Source organism: Melospiza melodia, chromosome 3 (assembly GCF_035770615.1).
Source record: "Melospiza melodia melodia isolate bMelMel2 chromosome 3, bMelMel2.pri, whole genome shotgun sequence".
Taxonomy (NCBI): domain Eukaryota; kingdom Metazoa; phylum Chordata; class Aves; order Passeriformes; family Passerellidae; genus Melospiza; species Melospiza melodia.
This window is the reverse complement of record NC_086196.1, coordinates 118006332-118028096: the sequence shown is the minus strand read 5'-3', so window position 1 is coordinate 118028096 and position 21765 is coordinate 118006332. Positions and strand designations below refer to the sequence as shown.

Here is a 21765-nt window from a genome sequence, read left to right as displayed (position 1 = left end):
GGCAGTTGAATAATCACCTTGTCTAAATTAACAGGAACTAATGTTTTGCCATATATTTATAAAGTGAAATTAATGCCTTATAAAAGAACAATCATGATACCTGCAAATAATCACTAACCATGTCTGCGGTGCCCTGTAGATAGTAGAGCAGCTAGTTTTGAAATTTGCACTTTTAACTGAATAACTATTTTGCTTCCAGGAAGTAAGATTAAATTTTCATTTGAAGATATTGAAGTTAAATATTAGCTTTCTAGGACACTATGAATGTGTTTGCCTGGCTTTGTTCTAAGCTATGCCAACTGAAATATTTTTTCATGGTTATAGATATTTAAAAATTGTATTTAGAAGAATCCCATCTGTTATTGTCTGCTGTTATTACTGTATTTTGCTGTCATATGTAGACAGAAAAAACAAGATAATAATTAAAATTAAGAGGGCATACAAGGACTGAAGTATGTTTGCAAAATGTTTGCTAACTGAAAGTATTTATTGACCAGGAATTTCTTAGTCTGATACCTTATGGATAAGTTTTTCCACAAAAAACCTGTACTAAGTTAGTTGGGGAGAGTGATCTGTAAGCTCAGAAGACACTACCAAGAAATAAGCAGCTATTCAACAGTAATTAGAAATACATGCTCAACTGTTCAGCGTTGAGAACATTTAATAGGTGCTCAAAAATAAATTATCATAGTTTGAAAAGTAAGACATTAGTGAGCTGACTTGTAACTGTGTGGTGAATGTGATAGTGAATGGAAATAGTCTCAAATTCCTGCAAAGTTGGATTTGGAACCCGTTTTTTAATATTTCTGTCAAATATATGGAAAACATTATAACCATTACTGGTAAAAAGTTAGAGGTAAGAAACCGCTGAGAAAACAATAAAATAGACAGTTACTGATAAAGATAAGCTCATTAATTGAGCTAAGCTCAGGCGCATAAGATGTTCTTCAGTATATCCAAATATAATTTTGTGTCTTGAAATAATAAAGGCACACTATATTTTCATTGTTATTCCAGGAAGCCATTATCCTTTAACCTTCTTTCCCATAAGCAGGGAGTTCCAGTTATCAGTGAAAGCTGGACTTGTCCAGTTATGCTTTGGCCAACAGGCCTCATACATCCAAGAGCTGCAGTACTGCAGCTGTATTATCTTTGCATTTGATGGTGTTCTGATAAAATCTGGAATGCTGGTTCCAGATGGATGTGCTTCAAGAAGGACATAGAAAACTGGAGAGGATTCAGGGTAGGGTTGCAAGACTGATGAAGGAATTGGAAATGTGCTGTTTGCTGAAAGATTTAGAGCTCAGTCTTCTTAATTTATCAAAATCATATTTAAGAGACCATTTGATCACACTCTTAATGTATTCATTTGGGAGCAGAAATGTGGTAATAGATAGTGCCTCCTTCTAGCAAACAGAAATAAAACACGAAGCAACAGCTTTGAAAGTAAGTCAGCCAAATTAATTTGGAAATAGAGTGCAAAATTCTAACCAGGAAGGGATGTAAAAACTGTAACAACTTACCAATAGGTATGACTCATTTATAAACACTAGAAATACTTTAGATTGCATGTGTTCCTGAAAAACACACTGTAGGGTTGGTTGGGTTCTAAAAGCACCAAACCTCTGCATGATTTCGTAGCAGGAGTGATACATATAAGTGTATGTAGAGATGTTTGTATGCAATGCTTGGTGATCACAGCTGCTTGTTCACTCTTAACAAGCTCCCACAGACATGGACTTCCTTGGAGCCCATAGGAATCATATGTAAAAACAAGGATTTCTCACACAGTAGAAGCAGGTTACCAAGAAGAGATTATTTTTCCCTTCCCGCCTGCCTTTTCTTTATTTACATGGATTCAATTTGAGAACAGATGAATAAAAGTTATTACTTATTTAGTATAAAAGACAATATTGGATTCAAGAAATGGGAGATGTGAAAATATTTGGAGACTGAGACATAGTGAAGGAACACATTTTATTTTACCCTAAACATTAAATTATCTCTTTGGGCAGATAATTTACTGGACTGACGGATTATTGGTCTGACCCCATGTGAATTTTCCCATATACTGACAGTGTTAGATTGTACTCTGTTATCTGAGAAACAAAATCTGTAACTTTAATGACAGCTTGTAATGCAAAATAATCTTTCTTTGAAATTAAGAGGATTAAAAAAAAATGAACAACCAGACTGAACTTTAACATTGATTAGTTGTATCAGTTTTACTATAGCAACTTGTACTATAGCAAGTGATTGTATCAGTTTTAATCATATCAACTTAAAACTAGAGCGTACATTTTGTTCGTGGAACTGTTGTTCTGATGTACTGGACAGATTTATAGCGCAGTTAATACCTCTGTTCCTTTAGATATGAATTTCCAGTGCTGGAAAAATACCCCAGAAATCAGCCTATGTAACTGGATTACTTTCCAACTGCTGAAATTACTTTTTCTGTCTTGTTTAGCTCTGAATGTTTTCAGACCATTTCGTCGTACAGTATACGGAACATGTTCGTAGCCTACAAGTTGCCAGTACATCTGTGCATGAGCTGCTTAGCGCCACTGATTGAGTCATTGCTAGAAAAGCAAAAGAGTTAGTAAAATACTTGAATCAGAGAGAAAGCTGCATAATTAGGGCATTGCCTTTATGTGTCCTATTATGTAGATAACATGGAGCTGTCTGACTGGAGAGTGTGCTGGTGTAGACATTAAATTAAAGATCACAGTATTCAGAAGGTCTGATCTGATAGCAAGCACTGTCTTGGGCTCTTCCACTTGATGGATAATATTCAACCAGCAGTACACTATGTACTTATCTTAAATGTCGGACTGCAACTGTTCTTGAAAGATTAACATACACAATAATCTGATTTCTTTTGATGTGCATATCTAGAAGTTTATGAAACTTTTTAATGAACCTTTTGATTATAATAATTTTAAAATGCATGTCATGGAAGCAGAGACTTTGCTACCATATTTCTTATTAAAGGTATCCGATACTGTTTGATTCAGGCAATTTAGCATAGTTCCAATAAACATCAATATATTTCTGTATGATGAAGTTTATATTTCCCATAAGATTAAAAATATTTTGCTTTTATTATTACAGTCTGTAAGGAGCACAGTTTTGGTTTTTCATCAAAGATGGTTAGGTCATCTGTATATATTATGCTCTTTATTTAGCTATGAAGTGGATTACATAACAACTGCACAAACATTGAAATTTAAAATTAGAAAATGGTACTACTAGTTGCCATGTAAAATTTAAATATGCAGCACTAATCCACACGTTTCTTGCTAAAATTTTTATTTAGCAATTTTACTTTCTGAATAGCAGTGGTTTATGATGTTATATAGGATCCATTTGTACAGCGATATCAGGGAAGAATTTCTTTGTGTATGTATATTTTAGTATTTTGAGGACTCAGTTTTTTACTGGCTACTTGTTAAAATCTTTATTCTATTTCAGAAATGTTACAGTTTGCAGTGATAGGGTAAATTAATATGAAACAGGTTTAAATTTATTCTTGATACTTGCTTAAAATTGAGTGGAAAATGTGAATACTTTTATAGTAAGTATAAAACCATCCTATTAATGACTCAGTTGATTATTTTAGGATAATTTATTGTTCACTGGAAATGCAAGAGGGGAAAAGGAGCTGTGTTCTAACACTGCTAACAAAGTCACATATTTCATATATTCCACAAGTAGTACAAGTAAGAAATCACAAGAGCTGTAATTTGGTGACATTTTGGCCGTTTGTTTTTCCTTTTCAGTCGGTGGCAAAGACTGGGCGATTGCTGATTAGCCATGAGGCTCCCCTGACAGGAGGATTTGCATCTGAAATCAGTTCCACAGTTCAGGTACACAGGTTATTTGTTTTTAAGTGTTCTGTGTGGATGAATGTTTCCCTGTAGAAGAAATACTTAACACTAGATTAAAAGTAGAGGTTTTATATTTTTTTAAAGTTATTCTGTTTTGCAGTTTTTTTGCATACGTGCCTTTCGTTATTGGAACAGATGAGAAATGATGTTCCTACTAGGCACTGTGCATAGTGTCTGCTAAGCTAGAAATTCAACTTCCACAGCAAAACATGGAGAATGTGCACTGTGAGATGCAGGGGAAAAATCTTCATGTGTAGTCTGGTTTTAATGTTCTTTTTTGTTTTTCTCATATGCTTATCCCTTGAGCTACTTAAAAATACATGCTAGGAATGTTGAAATCAGACAAAGGAAAAGCATTCATGTCCAGTACAGTATAACACAGAGTGTCACACAGTGCTCAGAGACCTCTTGAGAAAAGTCTGCAGAAGCTGTTCACGTGTTTGTGGTGATGCTCATGCACGTGTCAAGCTCGTGCACACAGAGCAGCTTGGAAAGGCTGAGATGTCCATCAGTGTCACTTACAGCTGGAGCATTAGGTTTTGGAAGTCCTTCTGAGCTTTCTGTTTTATACCTGTACCTCCCGGGTAATTTCCCCTTTAACTTGATTTCTTTCCTGTGCACATCAGTAACAGTTTCTAGAAACATCCAAATTGTGTCAATCACTATTTGATGACTCTTTTTTGATTATTTTAGGATAGTTAAATTAAAGGAATAGAATGAAATAGGATTGTAAAATTCCCAATATTCAAAATATAAACCATGTAGGCAGTTATTAAAATTTGGTAATTAGCCTTTTTATGGGAAGGAATAGTTCTGGGAGTGTAATTCTGAATTAAATATGCAGAAGGAATCAGAATACTATGTTTCTTTAACTTGGTGGTACAGTTTCTTTTAAAGAGTAGTTGAACTAATTTTAATGTAATCATGTTAAGTTAAATTCATTTTTTCTACCAAAATGTTTTCGGTCTTAAGAACCAAATATTTGGTTTCATGGAGACCTCATAGCAGCCCTCCAGTATCTTACAAGGAAGCTGAAGAAGGGCACTTCATCAGGAACTTTAGTGATAAGAAAGCGTAATGGATTCAAACTGAACAAAGGGAAATTCATGTTAAATATATGGAAGAAATTCTTTACTGTGAAGGTGGTGAGGCGCTGGAGCAGGTTTCCCAGAGAAGCTGTGGATGCCCCATCCCTGGAGGTGTTCAAGGCCAGGTTGAATGGAGGAGCTCTGAGCAACCTGGTCTAGTTGAAGAAGTCCCTGCCCATGTCAGGGAGTTGTAATGAGATGAAGGTCCCTTCCAACCCAAACCATTCTATGATTTTTCATCCTTCTAAACAATCAGCATTTGACCTCCTTTCTTTAGCAGACAGCCTCTGATTAAACTAGGACTAATAAAACCATAAGGTACTGCCAGCTGTGAGTGCAGGAAATTAATTTTCTTTATAAATTCTCACAAAAATGTGAAATAGACTCAAACAAAAGAGCCTGTCTTCTAGCATCTTGTATTATTATCAACACTTGAGGAGAAAGCTATTCTAAGGTGAGCAGCAAAGTTAAAATCTTCCAAATAACTAAGGAAAGCATATGTGGTGGATAAAAAAGTGAGCTGAAAAAAAAATCTTATCAGCAAATATAATTGGAAAAACATGGGATGCCCAATATATTGCTAAAATTACAATATTAGTTTTTAATTCTCTGATCTCCACTGAGAAAGCACTTACCTGATTGATCCTGCTTGAGGTGTTGTTTTTCATATCAGAAGTATATCTGACAAATATCACTTGTTTAGAAAACAAAGTGGAAAATGCTTTAGTAAAAGGCTATTTATTTCTGTAAATATTAAAATAAAACACTCGTTTTATTATAGTTGCTCATAATTTTATATTCATCTTTCTTAGGAAACTAGGCTTTGTATCTTAAGAAATATTGGTCTATTACATGTGCTCCCTCAGAATAAATTTGAATATAACTCTTTGGCATTGCATTTATCCATGACAAGTTTCTTTCATATAAATTGCCTGACTTGACTCTGTGTTATAACCATATTATCATTACTGTGTATCTCCATTCTTGAAGATTCTATCACCCATACTAAAATTTTGATATGAGTTCTTTAAAGATTATACTGCAAAAGAGATTAAAATAAAAAGTTACAACTTTTTAAAGAACAGTATTGCTTTAGGCATAATAAAGACTTTGCTTTTCTTATTCACTTAAACATCTTGTTTTCTTAATGATCGAGTTAAGTCTGTATGTCTAATATCACTGTGCTGTAAAAATGAAAACAAAAAGTGAAATTCTCTTTTGCTGGATACAATGCATACTGAGAATGCCAAAAATTGGGGATTGCAGTTGGCTTTAGTTTCTTCTAACACATGGAAGCAATAAGACTTCAATAAAATATGCCCAGTTGGATTAGATGGTTAGTTTCCATATTGTTATTCCATCCTTGCTGTGAGGTCTCATCACAGAAATAAGGTGAATAGAAGTATATAGGCTATTTTAAAAGTTAGTGGTTACATACCCTTCATGTGATATACAATTCAAGGAAAAGAGATCAAATGGTAATGATGGCTTTCAGTCATGAACTGTAGGAAAAAATACATTGAATACTTTCCTTTTTGCATATGAGAGGTTAAAAGCAGCATTTGTAGAGCATGTTAAATCAGATTTGTTGTGTGTCGAGTACAGAATATTTTAAAGGAGCATGTTACTGCACTAAGTGGTCATTTGCTCTGCTCAGATGTAAAACTAAAACCAAGAAAACATGATTTACTTAAAACTCTACATGACACAACTTTGCCCTTTGTTCCAGTATTTCATATGTGCTCTCAATGGGTATTCTGAAGTGAGCAACAGATACCAGCACAAATTCAGTACAGGTGCAGTTAAAAGTCCAAATAGTTTATATTCTGTACAAAAGCTTGCAAAACTGTTCTGTTCAGCAGAGGAAGGGTTAAACTTGAATAAAGCACAGTTTGAGAAGCACTGGGAGAGAAGTCCACTGAGATGTCACTTCCAAAATAATACAGAACTGTGTGTGGAAATCATCAGTATATGAATAATTTGTAATACACAGAAACATAACTCCAGTAACTGTGTCCTGTTTAAAAACAAATATTAAAAAAAAAGAAAAAAAGAAAAGAGAACCAGGCAGGATGGAGCCAGCTAGCACAAAGAGTAAGACTCTTCAGATTATTTCACAGAGTTGCTGCCTGCCAGCACTGGGAACTTGGTATGGGATGCAGGAGGAAGCATTCTGGAATCATACAAGCCTTGTGGGATGTTTAGAGAAGGAATAAAAGCTGGAGAAATGTGGGAGCCAAGGTGGTTTGGGGAAACACAGATATGGGAAAACAGAGAGAGAAAGGGATGAAAGGGAAGCTTGTATTGTGGCTTCATGGTGGTTGCTATTTTTTGATAGAACTGAAATAAATTCAGGGAAGTAGCATATACCCTCTGGCATTGATCCTGCAAATACAGGAAATATACATCTTAGGAAAATCTTGGTGGTTTTCTAGCCATTCTCTGTAAGTAATGGCTAAAATTATTAAAAGTAGAAAATTACTCTAATAATTTAAAATGTTTTCATTTAAGGAATTTAAATTTTCATTTAGGAATTTTGATTTTTGCGTACATTGACGCCATTATAGCTGGATACACCATGAAAATATATGCTGTTATTAAAATAAAAGAAATGTTTATGAGTAAAGAAATTTGCTGTCTATAAAGTAACAAGTTAGCACATTGTTTTTTGTAGACAGTTGCACAGATGATCATTCTTGCAGGAACAGAGCAATTCTGACTTAATTGCAGTTCCTGTTTTTAGCTCAGTTTCTTTTCTCACTGCCTGGTCGGTATTTTGTCCTTGGGCATCTGCCTGCACAGGGGATGTTGGGTCAGCTACTCAAGAAATGCTCAGGTGAGCACAGCTCAGTCCTCAGGAGCCCTTCCAGAGGACTCGGCTTGTTTCTCAGAATTACCAGAAGTATCAGTCTCCCAGAGGACTGGTATCAGTCAGAGGATAGGACTCAGAAAACTCAGTGAAATAGCTTGTTTCTGAGAGTTGAGTTACATGATCTTGTTTTTTCAAATCTTGTATTCTGTATCTATAAATGGGATATAACAGTATTTGACTGTTTGATCACTGATGCTTTAGATTTCTTTCTCCTGCAGCAAAATAAGGCCTAATCTCCAGTAAGTGGTGTAATTTTCTGCTAGAGTGTGGCATTAGGGGAAACTATTAGATGAGCTGGTTTTGTGAGAAGCATTTCAGGAAAAGTGGGTGTATCGTGAAATAGCTTTTCAAGACATCAGAGTTCCACAGCATTTTTATCCTATAGCAGGTTGCCATAGGAGAAAAATATGCCCAAAAAAGTAAAAGAACAAGAAAAAGAAACGTAATGACTTCAGCAGTGTGAACATTTGAAATAAAATGACCTGGTACTGACTGATATTGAACAGGAACTGTGTAGAGTAACTATTATTTTACAGAGTCTTAATGAAAAATTTCACCTTTCCAACAAAATGCTTTCAGAATATTTGTCCCAAATACTTCTTCATACCATTGCATTATCTGTCTTTAGAATTTGGGATGTGGAGATTTCCAAATAGTTCCATTGTTTCAGTTTTCCATGCGTAGAAGTTAAGGTGGGGTTTCCCAAGGAAGCTGTTGCAGTCCTCGTTGGGTCTCTGTGGTGCTTTGAGGAAGTGAATATGGTGCAGTACTTAAAAATATCCATGGGACCAGGTTTGAGTTTCAGATTATGCACCTGTGTTTGTACTTAGTGCCAAAGGAACTAATGAATAACTTTGTCTCTGGGATTGATTTTTAAGTTACGGTCAATAGCATCAGATTTTGTGCTGGTGACACTTGAAATCTTATTTCAATGAACAGGCTGTAAACTGGTATTAAAGTCTGACTTTATTGAAAGTGATTCTGGTGTAATTGTTTTTCATTTATAGGTAAATGTTTTCATTCTCACAAGGTGTATTGAAACAAATTGCCTTTTGAACTGACCTTTGAGACATAATGGAATGTGTGTGTGTGTTAAGAAACTGGAGGAGCTTGAGGTACAAATTGTTAGAACTACATAATTATGGAAATGAAGGAAATTTTAATTGTTCTTTATTCAACTGGAGAAATAATAAAAAGACTCAAATATATTTCCCCGAGTTGATTAGAAAAATAATTGAGGCCAGCCTGGACAGCTTTTCATAGCACACAGACTTTTTTCACTGAGTGCCATATAATGGGATGGCTAAAGAAAGAAGGTCTGGACTAAATGTAACATAAATATCCAAGAAAAAGCCTCACTAAAACATACAGGTACAGCAGTATGGTACTTCAGCTGATGTAAGAAAATTATTACATCTGAATTAATGTTTTTTAACTTCCTTTGATGCAATTACAATACAGTAAATCACAATTACAATAGGCAGCAGAATTGAAAGAGATGAAATATTGACACAATGTGGTGCTTCATTTGTTATCCTGTTTAACCTTCACTATCACTCTTTTGGCACATCTAGCAGCAATCACTAACTGCAATATAAAAGTCTGGTTTTATAGATCACACCATCAGTTTCTGTCAGTAGGAGTGTGATCTAGAAAATATTAGTATAGAATATAAAGAGAAGCTAGAATACAGGCAAGTAAATTCAAGGTGGTCATAAATTGTTTAGCAATACAAAAAAGAACAGGGATTTGAAGGAAAAGAAAATCAAAGTATACAGAAATAAGCCATAGTGATGAAAACCAATAAGATTATTTCTTAAGTGAGGGATTGGGAGCAGTAAGGGAAATACCAGCATAAACTTGCCATTCGGTGACTGGAGACAAAGGTACATGAAAATGTTGCCTGTGTTTATTAAATGTGACTCTAAACAGTTCAGCAAACTCCCAGTTTATGATGCAGGATGAACTAGAAGCAATTTTTGCTATACAAGTCTGGAGTCTTGCATAGCATTGAATGTCAGCATATTTTGTTATACAATGTAGAAAATAAAGGTGAATAGACAATATGTTACAAACCCAGGGTTTCTCAAAGGAAATGAATCTTTAATATTCATCTATTAAAAAAAAAGGTTTATGCATTATGACAAATATTTGAAAAGTAAGATTCAACAGTGATTCTAAAAAGTTCAGTGAAATCAGTATTTTAAAAATTCTCTTTCAGATTAGGAATTTGATGTAAGAATTTAGTGTGAATAGTTTATATTAATTATCAAACTGACAGTTATTCTTTTTTTAAAAAGAACTTTCCAAAGAGCTTGGATATAGCAGTAAACATTTAGGATTTTTTTGTTTGTTTTCTTTTGTAAATAAGAAAGAAGAAATTCTGTGCCTTGTACTCCACCGTGTGCCCTGTGGAGGAGCATTGCCCCTCACTGTTGTAGTGCCTGCACAGCCCTGGGCTTGTGAGCCCAACTGTTGGGATTTGGTGGTTGTGATTGTCAGGCAGAGATGGCATTTTCCTGAATCTGTATCACATTTAAAAGAGAGCCAAAATCCAAAAGCAATGCCTGTTCACAGGGTGGTGCCTGGGACTTTCTTCACACTAAATCTATGAGGCCAAAACTGTTTTGGCTATTGCACAAAAGTCTCTTGTTCTAGTTTGTCTCACTGCATGGAAGTATCTTAATTTTCATTTGTCTTACCTTCTGATACTTACACATATACAGATGTCTTGGTTAATAACTAGGAAATGCAGTAGAGGATGTGAGAAATTCAGTACAGGATGAAATGGACTTCTAGGATATTTTGGTTGACGTTATCATGTGTTAAAGTCCAATTTACACATACTTATTTAATTTTAGTGAACATAAGGAAGAGCAAATTCTTCTACAATGAAAACAGCAAATGATTGTAATAGTGGCATATGTTATAGTTCAGCTACAAGGGACTGTTGTGTTCTCTCTAGGCTGGAATAAATTCAATACTGAGCAGAGAAGAGTGATTTAATGAATTCAGTGTAGCCAAATATTGAACAGGACACGGTATTCTGTACTGTGCAAACCTCCCAAATACATTTCTTAAAACAAGCTCTCACCCCCCAAATTCTAAAACAAGATTCAACATTGGGAAATGAAATGCTCAAAAATGTTGGTGGATTTTCATAAAATCAGCCCCAGAATACCTTCTGTAAAGATGAAAGCATTAAGTGTTTACATGTCCAATTAGTCCAGTCTCTAGACATAACAAATATCAAAATATTTTATTCATCTGCAGCTTAGCTTGAAGTGTTTTCAGCTCAGTGAAGCACTTCATGAAGAAGTCCACACAGGAGTGGGCACGTGGGCCAAGAGTAGTCCCAGCCAGAAGGTTGCTCATGCACATTCGCTCCTCCTGGCTTTGGGCACGGTGTCATTCCATAGGTGACAGAGGACATGAACAATGCCTTGCCTTCAGGTGGTGTTTCAGTCAGCCACCTGTGGCATGTTCTTCTGGTAGCAAATGATTAAACCATGTTTGAATCCCACTGGCACTGATTTGGACATGGATTTCTACATTATGTGACTGTGCCCCATCTTCTTGGCTTTGGGTCTGTTCTGTCTAAAAAATATGGGTTGGGGCAAGATTTTCCCATGTGCTATGGGGCTAAAGCTGTTTGTTTACATGAAAAACGGGACAGGAGCTTGGCAGTTTCCATAGGCACTGAAAGGAGAGGAGAGCAATAAGGTCTGCCTTACTAAAAGTCCTCTGTAAGTGAGAGAACAAGTCCAGCAGTGAAGTTTTGGGGGACTGTTCCCACTGTATGTGGATAAATGCCTGCTTTTTTGGAGTGTGCTGCAGGACCAGAGTTCACAGATGGAAAGGAGGGGTTGGAAGGGGGGGGTGTGTGCCCATGAACACCTCACCATGGATGGAACAGGGAGAGCTCAAGCCAGTGATCAGATTGTGACTGCCTGCTTCTCCAGGCTGTCATTTATGGTGGGCAAAGCCCTGCATGATAGGCACCTTTAACAAAAGCATTCAACTGAGAAAAGAGCATTTTTAAAACTGAGAGTTAACTTGAATGCTTTCTATGGAGTTACTTATTTTCAAGTGATGTATCGAGCAACAGCTTTTGGGATTGAAACAAAATAACCCTTTCCTGTCCCACTGCATTGTGTGTTAGCATTTCTTCCAGCTGCATCAAACCCTGTTTGCCTTCTCCTGTCAGAACTGGTTTTCCTTGTATTGGTGGGGTACAGAATTGTGCAGCCAAGTACTTTTATTTTTAAATGCAAATTCCTGAAGAGGAACAAGTTTATCCCTGGGCAATACAAAATGGTAAAGTGGAAGAATATGCTGAAAGTAATTGTGGTTCAGTGAAATCAAAAGTTTTAACTACTGAACAATTCAGTCTTTGATTCACACTAATAACTCAAGTGTAGAGTATAAAGTGTGCTCTTGGTGTATCCAATGAGGACATTTTTTCCATGTTCTAATATTTAATTTGGCATGCAAATGTTCATATGCCTGAGGCTGAGCTCCAGCATCATTGTCCCGTTGATACATCCATGTTCATTCAATGTGATTTATAACTTCAAACAATGTGTTTAGTCTTCCATATACTAATTCTGAAAAAGACCAAAAACATGGGTACTGAGGCAGAATTAAAATTTTCTCTGTTCTGTACACTATCTTCCCTTTGCATTTTCATCTTTCTAGTTATCAGGAATCCTTCTAATGGAAGGAACCTTTTTTACTTACTTTAAGGTAGAATTTACATTTACAGTTTTAATGCAAACTGTTTTGATTAGAATCATGTTGTGATTCTAGCATTTACATTTCTGATAGCTCATGGAGCTGATAGAAATGAAATGGTTTTAATTGTGAGGAGGGCAAAAAAAACTTCTCTGAACTGCACATCTTATGTTTTTTGCTCTGTGATCCAGTGATATTTTTCCTTTTTTCCCCCTCTAATACCATATTTTAGTTCAGTAATCTCAGCATTTCTAGCTGATATGTAAATACAGCTAATGATGATCTAGGAGAATATCAGAACTATGAACTTCCCTCTAGCAATTTTGGGTCCCTGATAAGCCTATTACTCAGCAGGCCTTTATATTACACCCTGTCAAATCACTGACTCGTTGCTTAATGAAAATTAATATAAATGAAGTTTTTTGAAATTTTGACTTTATTCCAATAACAGATGATCTGTGACAGGGCTCTGGAATAAGGCAACTCTGCAGAGCACCTACTAATTCAAGGATATTCAACTTCTCTCCTGTCTGAAAGCTGAACAATACCATGTGTAACTTGCTTTATTTTCTTTGGCATTATCTTTAATTCCTAGTAAATTATGAGTTGCTTTAGAACTACTAGTAAGAGCTTTGAACAGCAGTTTATGATAGGGAGCCCAGGAGTCTCCTCTAAAGTGTAATAATGACCTTTCTTTCAATTTTCAGTGCCCTGGTGAAAGTCACTCAACCTTTGGCATAATTTCTCCAAATGCCTCAGTGGGATGCTAGAATCCCTTACTAGCCGCAGGTACAACAAGTTAAAACATACTAAGGCGCCCTGGCAAGCCAGGGTAAAGAAAAATGTGAAGGTTTTTAATTGCACTGCATGTCAGGTTTACTTCCTTGGACCCTACAATCACTACCTGGTCTTACTGAAAAAATTATTTTAGTCTGTTGGTTTGGGGTTGTAAAGTGCTGATTCATGCAAGTATATTCTGGTTTTTTTCCTGGTCTTTCATATTTGATATGGCTTTTGGAAATAATCTGGCTAGACTATTAGTTTAGAGTAACAGACATAGTTCAGAGTAGCATGATTAGAGAAGAGTGGCCTGTAGCATATAAAAATCTATTCAGAATAGGGGAAAATTATAGAGCAACACAGAAAAATCTATCCTTCTATGTTAATGGCTCAATGAAGTTTTAAAAATAAAAAGAAATATGTAAGGAACTTTGCCTTTTTAATTTTCTTGCAGGTTTAATTTAATAATTACATAAAGGCCTGTAAAACAGTGTGTGTGTATTTATTGATGTTTTATGTATGTTCATAAAATCAAATTATTTCAGTTCTGTGATGAATATATTCGTAGGAGGAGATGTAAAAAGAGCCTCTTGAGCTCTTCTGAGCTTCTGTGCTCTTCCAGAGTACTGTGAATGTTATACTGTTGCTGTTGGCTACATTAATATTTTTAATGTAGAAGAGAAAATGGAGGGTACAGTTTTGCTACCTCAAAAAACTAGTCTAGGAGCTTCTGCTGCTTCGTTGAGAAGGGAACTGCCTGACCTCCCTGGGGCAGGCACAGCTTCTCAGTGCCCCAGATATCAAACCTGGCTTAAAGCCTCAAATCTGGATCTACAACAGTAGGATAAGTTATGACAGTGCCAAGTTTCCCTGTTGTAGGTAGGCATAGTGAAAGAAATTTTCAAATAGTCTTATTTGTCCAACAGTCCTTTTGAATGCAAATGGATACATGTTCATTGCAATCGTGCAGGGATCTAGCAGTTACAGTGAGGCAATTAAGCTACAAAAGTGATTAAAGGCAGGTAAAAATGCCTGAATAGCAGATGTAAGCCTGGAGCTAATTTCCAATGAAAAAGACAGTTACGGTCCATTACATGACAAAAATAGCCACACTGGGAGAGAACCTTGTGTGTCCCTCTCTTCCTATGATCTTACCTGTGACAAGATCTGTGCTAGAGAAAGCTCTATTCTGTAATGCAGCACCAGCAAAAGAGAATGAGCTAAGGTACTCCAAGTTGTGCATATAATTCATATGTGTATATCAGCAGTGCCTGTGATGCTTTTTGTAGTTGTGCTGTTTGCTACCACTGTGGGATTTTGAAAGGCAGCATTTATGGAAGAGCTATAGCAGTACTGGCATCTGTCTGCATCCTGTTGGAAATATTTGTTACTCTTACCACACTTAACAGTGATCATGGTGAGCAAGAGACAAAGTTCCAGGCACACAGAGCACAAATCCTTCTATAATGACACTTATCTCACAAGCAGAAAAGGCTTGTGAAGGTTTGATGCTCATTGTGACTGAGGGAGGGAGGGCTGCTTCCTCTTTGCCAAACACTGAAGGAATAATTTTATAAAATAACATTCAAAACTGAAAAAGTTTCTCTATAAAGAGACAAATCCATCTTTTGTTAATCTACATATGGAAGTTTCTGAAGTTTCTCTAAAAGCTGATCTGTGTAGCTGTAGCTGGAATTGTTCCTCAGATACATTTGTTTGGAAAAAATATTTTGCTCCCTGTCATCACTGAAGAAGTGCCTTTTATCCATGTTCCAGCAAGTGGCATGCTCATCACCCAGCTGTGTTTTGCTGAAGCACTAAGCATGCACAAATGACTAACAGTAACTTGGGTGTCTAAGGCGTGCAAATGTCTTCTTGAATAGATGCTTGAAGTGGGCACAGAAGTGTTTCACTTTTTCTCTATATCTAGTGAAAACATGCCATTTCTTCTGTACATTTTAAAGAAACTGCTGTCCTACATTTGGAGTAATGCAGATTAGGAAGGAACATAGATAAAATGTGACTTTCTACTCAAAGCAACATTAAAAAAAGACCTGACTCTTCTCCCAGGGGGTGGTAGGCAACACAAGCTGCGCAGTTTTCAGCCCTTATGTGGATAGCATATCCTCTCAATCCCCACGGTCTCTGGCTTTATCAACTTGGCTCTGAGTTGCCCACAGTGCAAATGTAGGCCCTGGTGATGAAGTCTGTGGAATTAAGATTTCATTCTGAATACCTCTTTTTTGTTATTCCATTTTTAGTATTCTTTTATATATCAGTGCATGGAGAGGATGCTTTGCCCTAAGAATCACTTGTTTTCTTCTTTGAGTGGTTGCACATGTGTACAATTGGAAAGCTCTAGTTCATTAAACCAAAGACTCTAGTGCTTTGCTTTTTTGTACCTTCTTTTGTTCAGCCAACAAGGTTAGGTTTGCTGTGCATTGATGAATAATCTTGCAATAAGTAAATAGCTAAAAAGTGCCAAGAAATAATATGCCAAGACTGTGTTCTAATATTGCAGTATTAGGAATATTATTGATAGATGCATAAGAATCATATATCACTGTGTGTTCTAGAGAGGAAACATTTAATGGTTTTGCTCTAATTTTGTTGTTTTCATCAACATTATATCAGGATCCTCTATAGCTTTGTACTTTATATTGCATGAATATCCACTACTTACTGTATACTGGGAGACCTAAATGAAGCTGTATAGTATCCAACTGTAAGAGTAAACTTGTAGCTTGGGCACACTTCTTTTAAGACCTTTTAGTCAAAATGAAGTACATTTTTTGAGAGAACTCTGTTCCTCAACACAGTGATTCAGTTCAAAATTACACCCATGCCACATGAAATGATAAAAGCAGCAGTAAAGAAGAAATCTTCATTATTCAGTGTGTCTTGCCTTGCTGGAAGTTTTAAAAGGCAATGCAGTGCATTTATGGGTATCACACAATCATCTGAAAAATATGCCACAATTACGGTGGTTCTGTCACTGACAATCCGAAAAAGAAATTCTATTATTTTAGGCTTTGTTTTTAAAAGCCATTTGTGAGACTCCGCAGTCTTCTGTTTTCCAGTCCTTCTCATATAACTTTTCATTTTAAAGGTGTCTGTTTTTTTCCTTTATAAGATACCTGCAGTTAGACTAAGAAGTCTGTATTTGGTTACCTAAATACATGGCCTGACATAAAAAAAAATTAAAAAATCAATCCACATCTGTCTTGAAGCTTACTGAAGCAGTTCTGCTTGCTTCTTTTTCTTAGTGGTTCTCATTCAAGAAACTGAGTGAAAAAGCTGAATCTAATCTACTCTAAAGTAATCTAATCTCCTAGTTATTCCTTTTAAAGTTGATAGTCCATAGATCATCTGCAGAATTAAATGAGAGAAAATGTCATAATCACAGAGATACTTTTTCAAAAGAAAGTACTGAAAGAAAAAGGGAAGGTCTGTGTCTAAGTTTTTTGTTTGAAAGTAATTGAACCACTGAGATGAACACATCATTACTTAACTTTGGCATAGCTAGCATTTCAAAATTTCTTTATAAAGAAGCTTTTCTACCTTTTGAGAGAGATATGATTTTTACCCAGCAATTTTGCACTCATGATTGTGTGACTGAAAAGGTGTTGGGTTTTCTGTCCATATCTGACTATTTATTTACTGGTTTCAGAACTTCTTTAAATTTAGAGTGCTTTGGAAATAAGAAGATGTGAAGTTGTGTGGTTTGAAAGGTTCTCTTAAAATGGATTGTAGATTTGGGAGTATCTTATTGCCTGAGGCAGCAGCACTTTTGTGTTTAACAGTGATGTGTTTCATGGTTTGCAAATTTAGCTGATGAAATTTGCCTCCCCATGGATAGAGATTGACACTTGGCTTGCATGTGTATTATGCCAATAGATACAGAAATCTATAATGCTAATATAATGAGTTTTTTTGAAGTAGAGATAAAATTAATATTTAGAATAAAAATTATTTTTCCTGTCCTTTCCTCTGATTTATTTGCTTACCTATGGGCTTAACTTGCCCCTGAGAAAGCATTATTTATAGGTAGGATGGCTTGCAAAAAAGGATGTCTGAGAATTATTGCAGAAAAAGATGTCTGAGAACTATGTTTCAGAAATCTTTCCATACTGAATTCAGAGTTTTCGTGTGAACCTTTCAACCTTTCAATCACTTAACTTTTACAAAGTTGTGTGACTTCTGTGATGTTGTGAATACATAATTTGAGCTTCCTGTGGTTAAAAACATGGCTTTCCCAGGAACTGATTAATTTAAAAGATAAAAATATGTTAATCTCTACCGTACATATGACATTTGTTGGACAGAGGAATATCCATTGTGGTAAAATAATAGGGTTTTCTCTGTCAACTGATTATATATTTTGTTTTTAATGTGTATAAACAGTCTAAGAGAAAGTAAGCAGAAATTGAATAATAATTGATGCCATGGTGAGGCTGTTACTCATTATTACTTCTGAACATCACAGTTAAATGCACTCTAGATGACATAATAAAATTAGCTGCTATGAATTTTAAAGAAAATCCTGCATATCAGTTTTAAATACAGAATTATTATGATACATATGAGAGCTGTTGAAATGCTGGCAGCCAAGTGACTTCATATTGCAGAAGTGAATTTCAGGTCTGAGTTGTGGTAGTACATGATACTGCTTAAATTAAAGATGAAAGAAAAATCTGCTACTGAAACTCGTATTCCAGCATTACTAACTTAAACTATGACCAGAATAAAATATATTTCTAAGCATACAAACGTGCATTGCCAAAGAAAATATCTTCCCTAATCTGATTGCAGCTGGTAGTTAAATAAAATTGCTGAATATCTAAAATAAAATGGTTTTACAGTGTTAAAATAGAATTTTGGTTTGTTATTGAAGTTCTGTAGGCTACACATTTTTATAATTATGTGGGCAGTTTTTCTTTAATCAGCCCCTAAAATATTTATTATGTAGGTATATTTTACATTATTAAAACCAGGTCCTCCTCAGTGATATTTTAAAATATTTTCTGTGAAAAGAAAAGCTGCTTGTTTGCGTATGTTCCAGTGCTTTAGTGCTTCACTGTGGGATGTAGTTCTGCATAAGTTAGTCCTACTCTGAGTCATGAGCTGGGAGTGATGCTAAAAATATGGTGAAGATCACTTACACCTGTGGAAGTAAATCAGATTCATTTTACTTGAAAAATTGCCTGTGCAATATTTAAAATTCATTGCAAGTGTGAGATCTTGGTCCTTTATTTGTGTGCTAACAGGTATCATGCCAGCTGCAGGCAGCAGCCCAGTGCTCCTTGCCTTGTGAGTTACCTGGCACTTTGACTATGAGAGGTATGAGGGCCAATTATCAGCCCTTGTGTAACATCTATCTTAATACAGTCCTACTTTGCAATAGTTAAGGTCAGTGGTACTGAGAGGCATAAAAATAGAGCCAGTGATTACAGTGTATCAAAACAAGGCTGAAATAAATGATGAGAAACATAAGGGCCAATATATAGGTTACTTCTATTCTTGACTGACTGTGACAACATTAATATCGCAGCCAGGATTGCAGTGGAAGTAAACACTTAAAATGCTGATTGAAACCATCAGGAAGAAAGAGCTATAAAAGTGTGGAATAACATTAGGAAAGGCTGGGCTTCATGATTTACTGGATATACAGATCTGACTAGCCAGTCAATTGTGACTGAATTAAGCACATGTACATTTCCTTTACTTTCCTCTTTGTCACAAGCTGAGGGAAGAAAGTCTCTTCAATTCAGCCATAGGGATGTGAAGCATGATGTGAAGCATGTCCTCTCTGAGAGGAAAAATACAGCCTGAGTAGTATCAAAACATCCCGAAGCTGCCTTCTGTCATAACTAAAGTCCCCTCTGATACTGGCTAGAATGGAGTCTCACTAGAGATCACAAATGTGTTAACTTGAATAGAGCAAACAGCATCATTTTCAACAAAACCTGAAGGTGGTATCTTCTCCTTCTTCCCCTTGATATCTATTGAGGGCTGAGAGGAAACCCCCTGTTTCCTTAGAAAATTGTTATTTACACCCACTTCAATTGCTGAAGCCTTAACAATTTGCTTGGCAATAGCTGCACTGTGCAACAGCTTTATTCCTGGTAACTGACAGTTTCTGCAAAGGCGTAGAGACAAATTTCTGACAGTATTCCAAACAGCTTCACTGTTTGGGAGTCCTAGATGTTCATCATACCTTTTTCCAGTCAGTTGCAAAATGCTCTGTGTTTGCTTTTAATTTTGTCATAATTTACTAGCAGTAGATATATTAAAACATGAAGCAATTGAGGAAGATGGCTGAGATAATTACTATTAAGTTTGGCCTGGCAGCTGAAGTGATTAAAAGTAATCATATTGCAACATGCCTTTGTATCTCTCCTGAAGGAAGTGGCAGTGCTTGTGCTTCCTGAAACCTTAGCGTACATGGATCAGAAGGAAAAAAAATGGAGAAGTATGGCTGCAGATTTTACTGGCAATTTTCAAGTTTGACAATAGTGAAATAAATATTATTTTGATGCTTCCAAAATGGAATAATAACTCTTAAGTTTTTTAAACTGTAGAAGTTTTCTCTTTTGTTTTTTTGGTGGGGGAAGGTTTTGTTCCTAAGTTCCAGACTGAACTAAGTTACATGAATGATGCTGAACTGCTGCTGTACATCAATCACGAAAAAATCGAAATCAGTCATCACATTAAGCTTCCTATATAGGTGATTTTGTTTTTCTGTCCATTTTGACAAAACATTTTTTTAGATAACAAGAAATAGTAGTAAAAACCAATTTTTGGGGAGATACGTGCCAGCATGCTGCTTTTATACCCTTCTCTTGGTGCTTGCAAACCCACAGGTTTACAGTAGCCATTCTGCTAAAGAGTCATGTCTGTGTGTGTCCTAAAGATGAATGTGAGTTGAATTATTGCTCCATAGATTCTTTTGGGCTGAAAAGGATGTGTTTGTGCTGCTGTTCTTCTGGACTCTTTTCCCCTGCTTTCTCATTTGTACTTGGCAATGTGAGCTGCAGCTCTTGAGAAGATCATTAAGATTATTGACAGATCTTGGAGATATTTTCACAGTTGTGGCCACTCTTCCTTCCATTTTTGTGTGCCTTGGCAATGGCATGGTAAAGAAATAACGGCTTTTGATTAACAGAGAAATGCATAATCTGGTGGACTGTGTTTATGAATTTTAAATAATCACATTCTGAAACTCAAGAGTGTTACATCAACAGAAGGCATGACACCTCTGTTGCAGTGCTGGGGACTGTGCCCGCCATAGCAGAGAGTGTTAATTAGAGAAAGTAGAGCAATGAGGGCTTAGAATTTTCTCAGTTCTCACAGTAAATCCATATCTGTTATTTTAGAAAGTTTTTAAATCATAAAAGCTTTTTGCAAAAGGTTGTCCAGTGTCTAATAACCCTTCAGTCCTGATGTCAGTGCCTACGCAAGCAGGCTTTCTGATTTACTTTGCACTTCCCCATATACAATGCAAACAGATAGCTAATGACTGGGTAAATACAATGGGAATGTACTTTGTGCACTGTGTGTTCTGAGCTTGAGTGTTTTGGTCTTTATTTTGTTTGCCTATTTTTATATTCTTTCACAAGCACATTTTGTAATGATGGGATATTACAGAGTTTCTGGTACAGTACAGAGGAATAACACAAGGCATGTATTGTGCTCACTCTCTTTAAATCTGAAATCTTTGCTGATGCCAATTATTTTTGGCTTTTATTCTTTTGAACTAATATAGTATGAGCAGGGGTTATGTGTTACGATTCATTAGCAAAGAGTGTTCATTTAAAGCAAGGAAAAAAACCTGACAAAAATGTATCTGTTAGACTTTGGCCTATCTGTTTTCCTTTACTCGCTTTTTAATCTATTTTTTAAAATGAAAATCCTTGAAAAGTTCTAATACGTGAAAGAAAAGACAGTGAGAGCTGAGGAAGAAGTCATTAGCTGAGAACTACTTCCAGTTGTAGTATTAACCCATGAGGGTCACATTTGTGTCATCTAAGGAATATGATTTTCAAAATCTTGAAACATAGACATTGAAAGCAAAGTCTTTAAAACCAGTCTGATCTTGGACTTGATAATACAGCCCAAAATGCCATTACCTGCCCTTGCTGGAAGTGCCTGATGCTACCTGTCATGCAGCTTATTGCCTGACAGGATTTCCATCTTTTCCACAGAGCTGCTTTCCAGCCGGCTGTCCCCAGCTGGCAGCGGTGCTCATGGTGCTTGGATACTGGGTGTAGGACTTGTGCTCCACGATGTGCTTGTCATTCAGTTTTTCTGTGTGATGAGGTGCCTCTGTCCCAGCTTATCAATCCTTTCCCCCCATATTTGTCCCCTCAGTATTTTTGCTTTGTGTGCTCCATCCCTGAAGATT

At 36.1% G+C, this 21765-nt stretch overlaps 1 protein-coding gene across 1 annotated transcript in view; it reads left to right on the top strand.

Moving 5' to 3' along the window:
* Nucleotides 1–21765, top strand: part of BCKDHB (branched chain keto acid dehydrogenase E1 subunit beta) — a 109471-nt gene that overhangs the window by 59869 nt on the left and 27837 nt on the right. The window contains exon 9 of the mRNA XM_063152863.1: nt 3780–3866. Within this exon, the coding sequence (XP_063008933.1) occupies nt 3780–3866 (87 nt within the window). The remainder of the gene's footprint in view (nt 1–3779; nt 3867–21765) is intronic.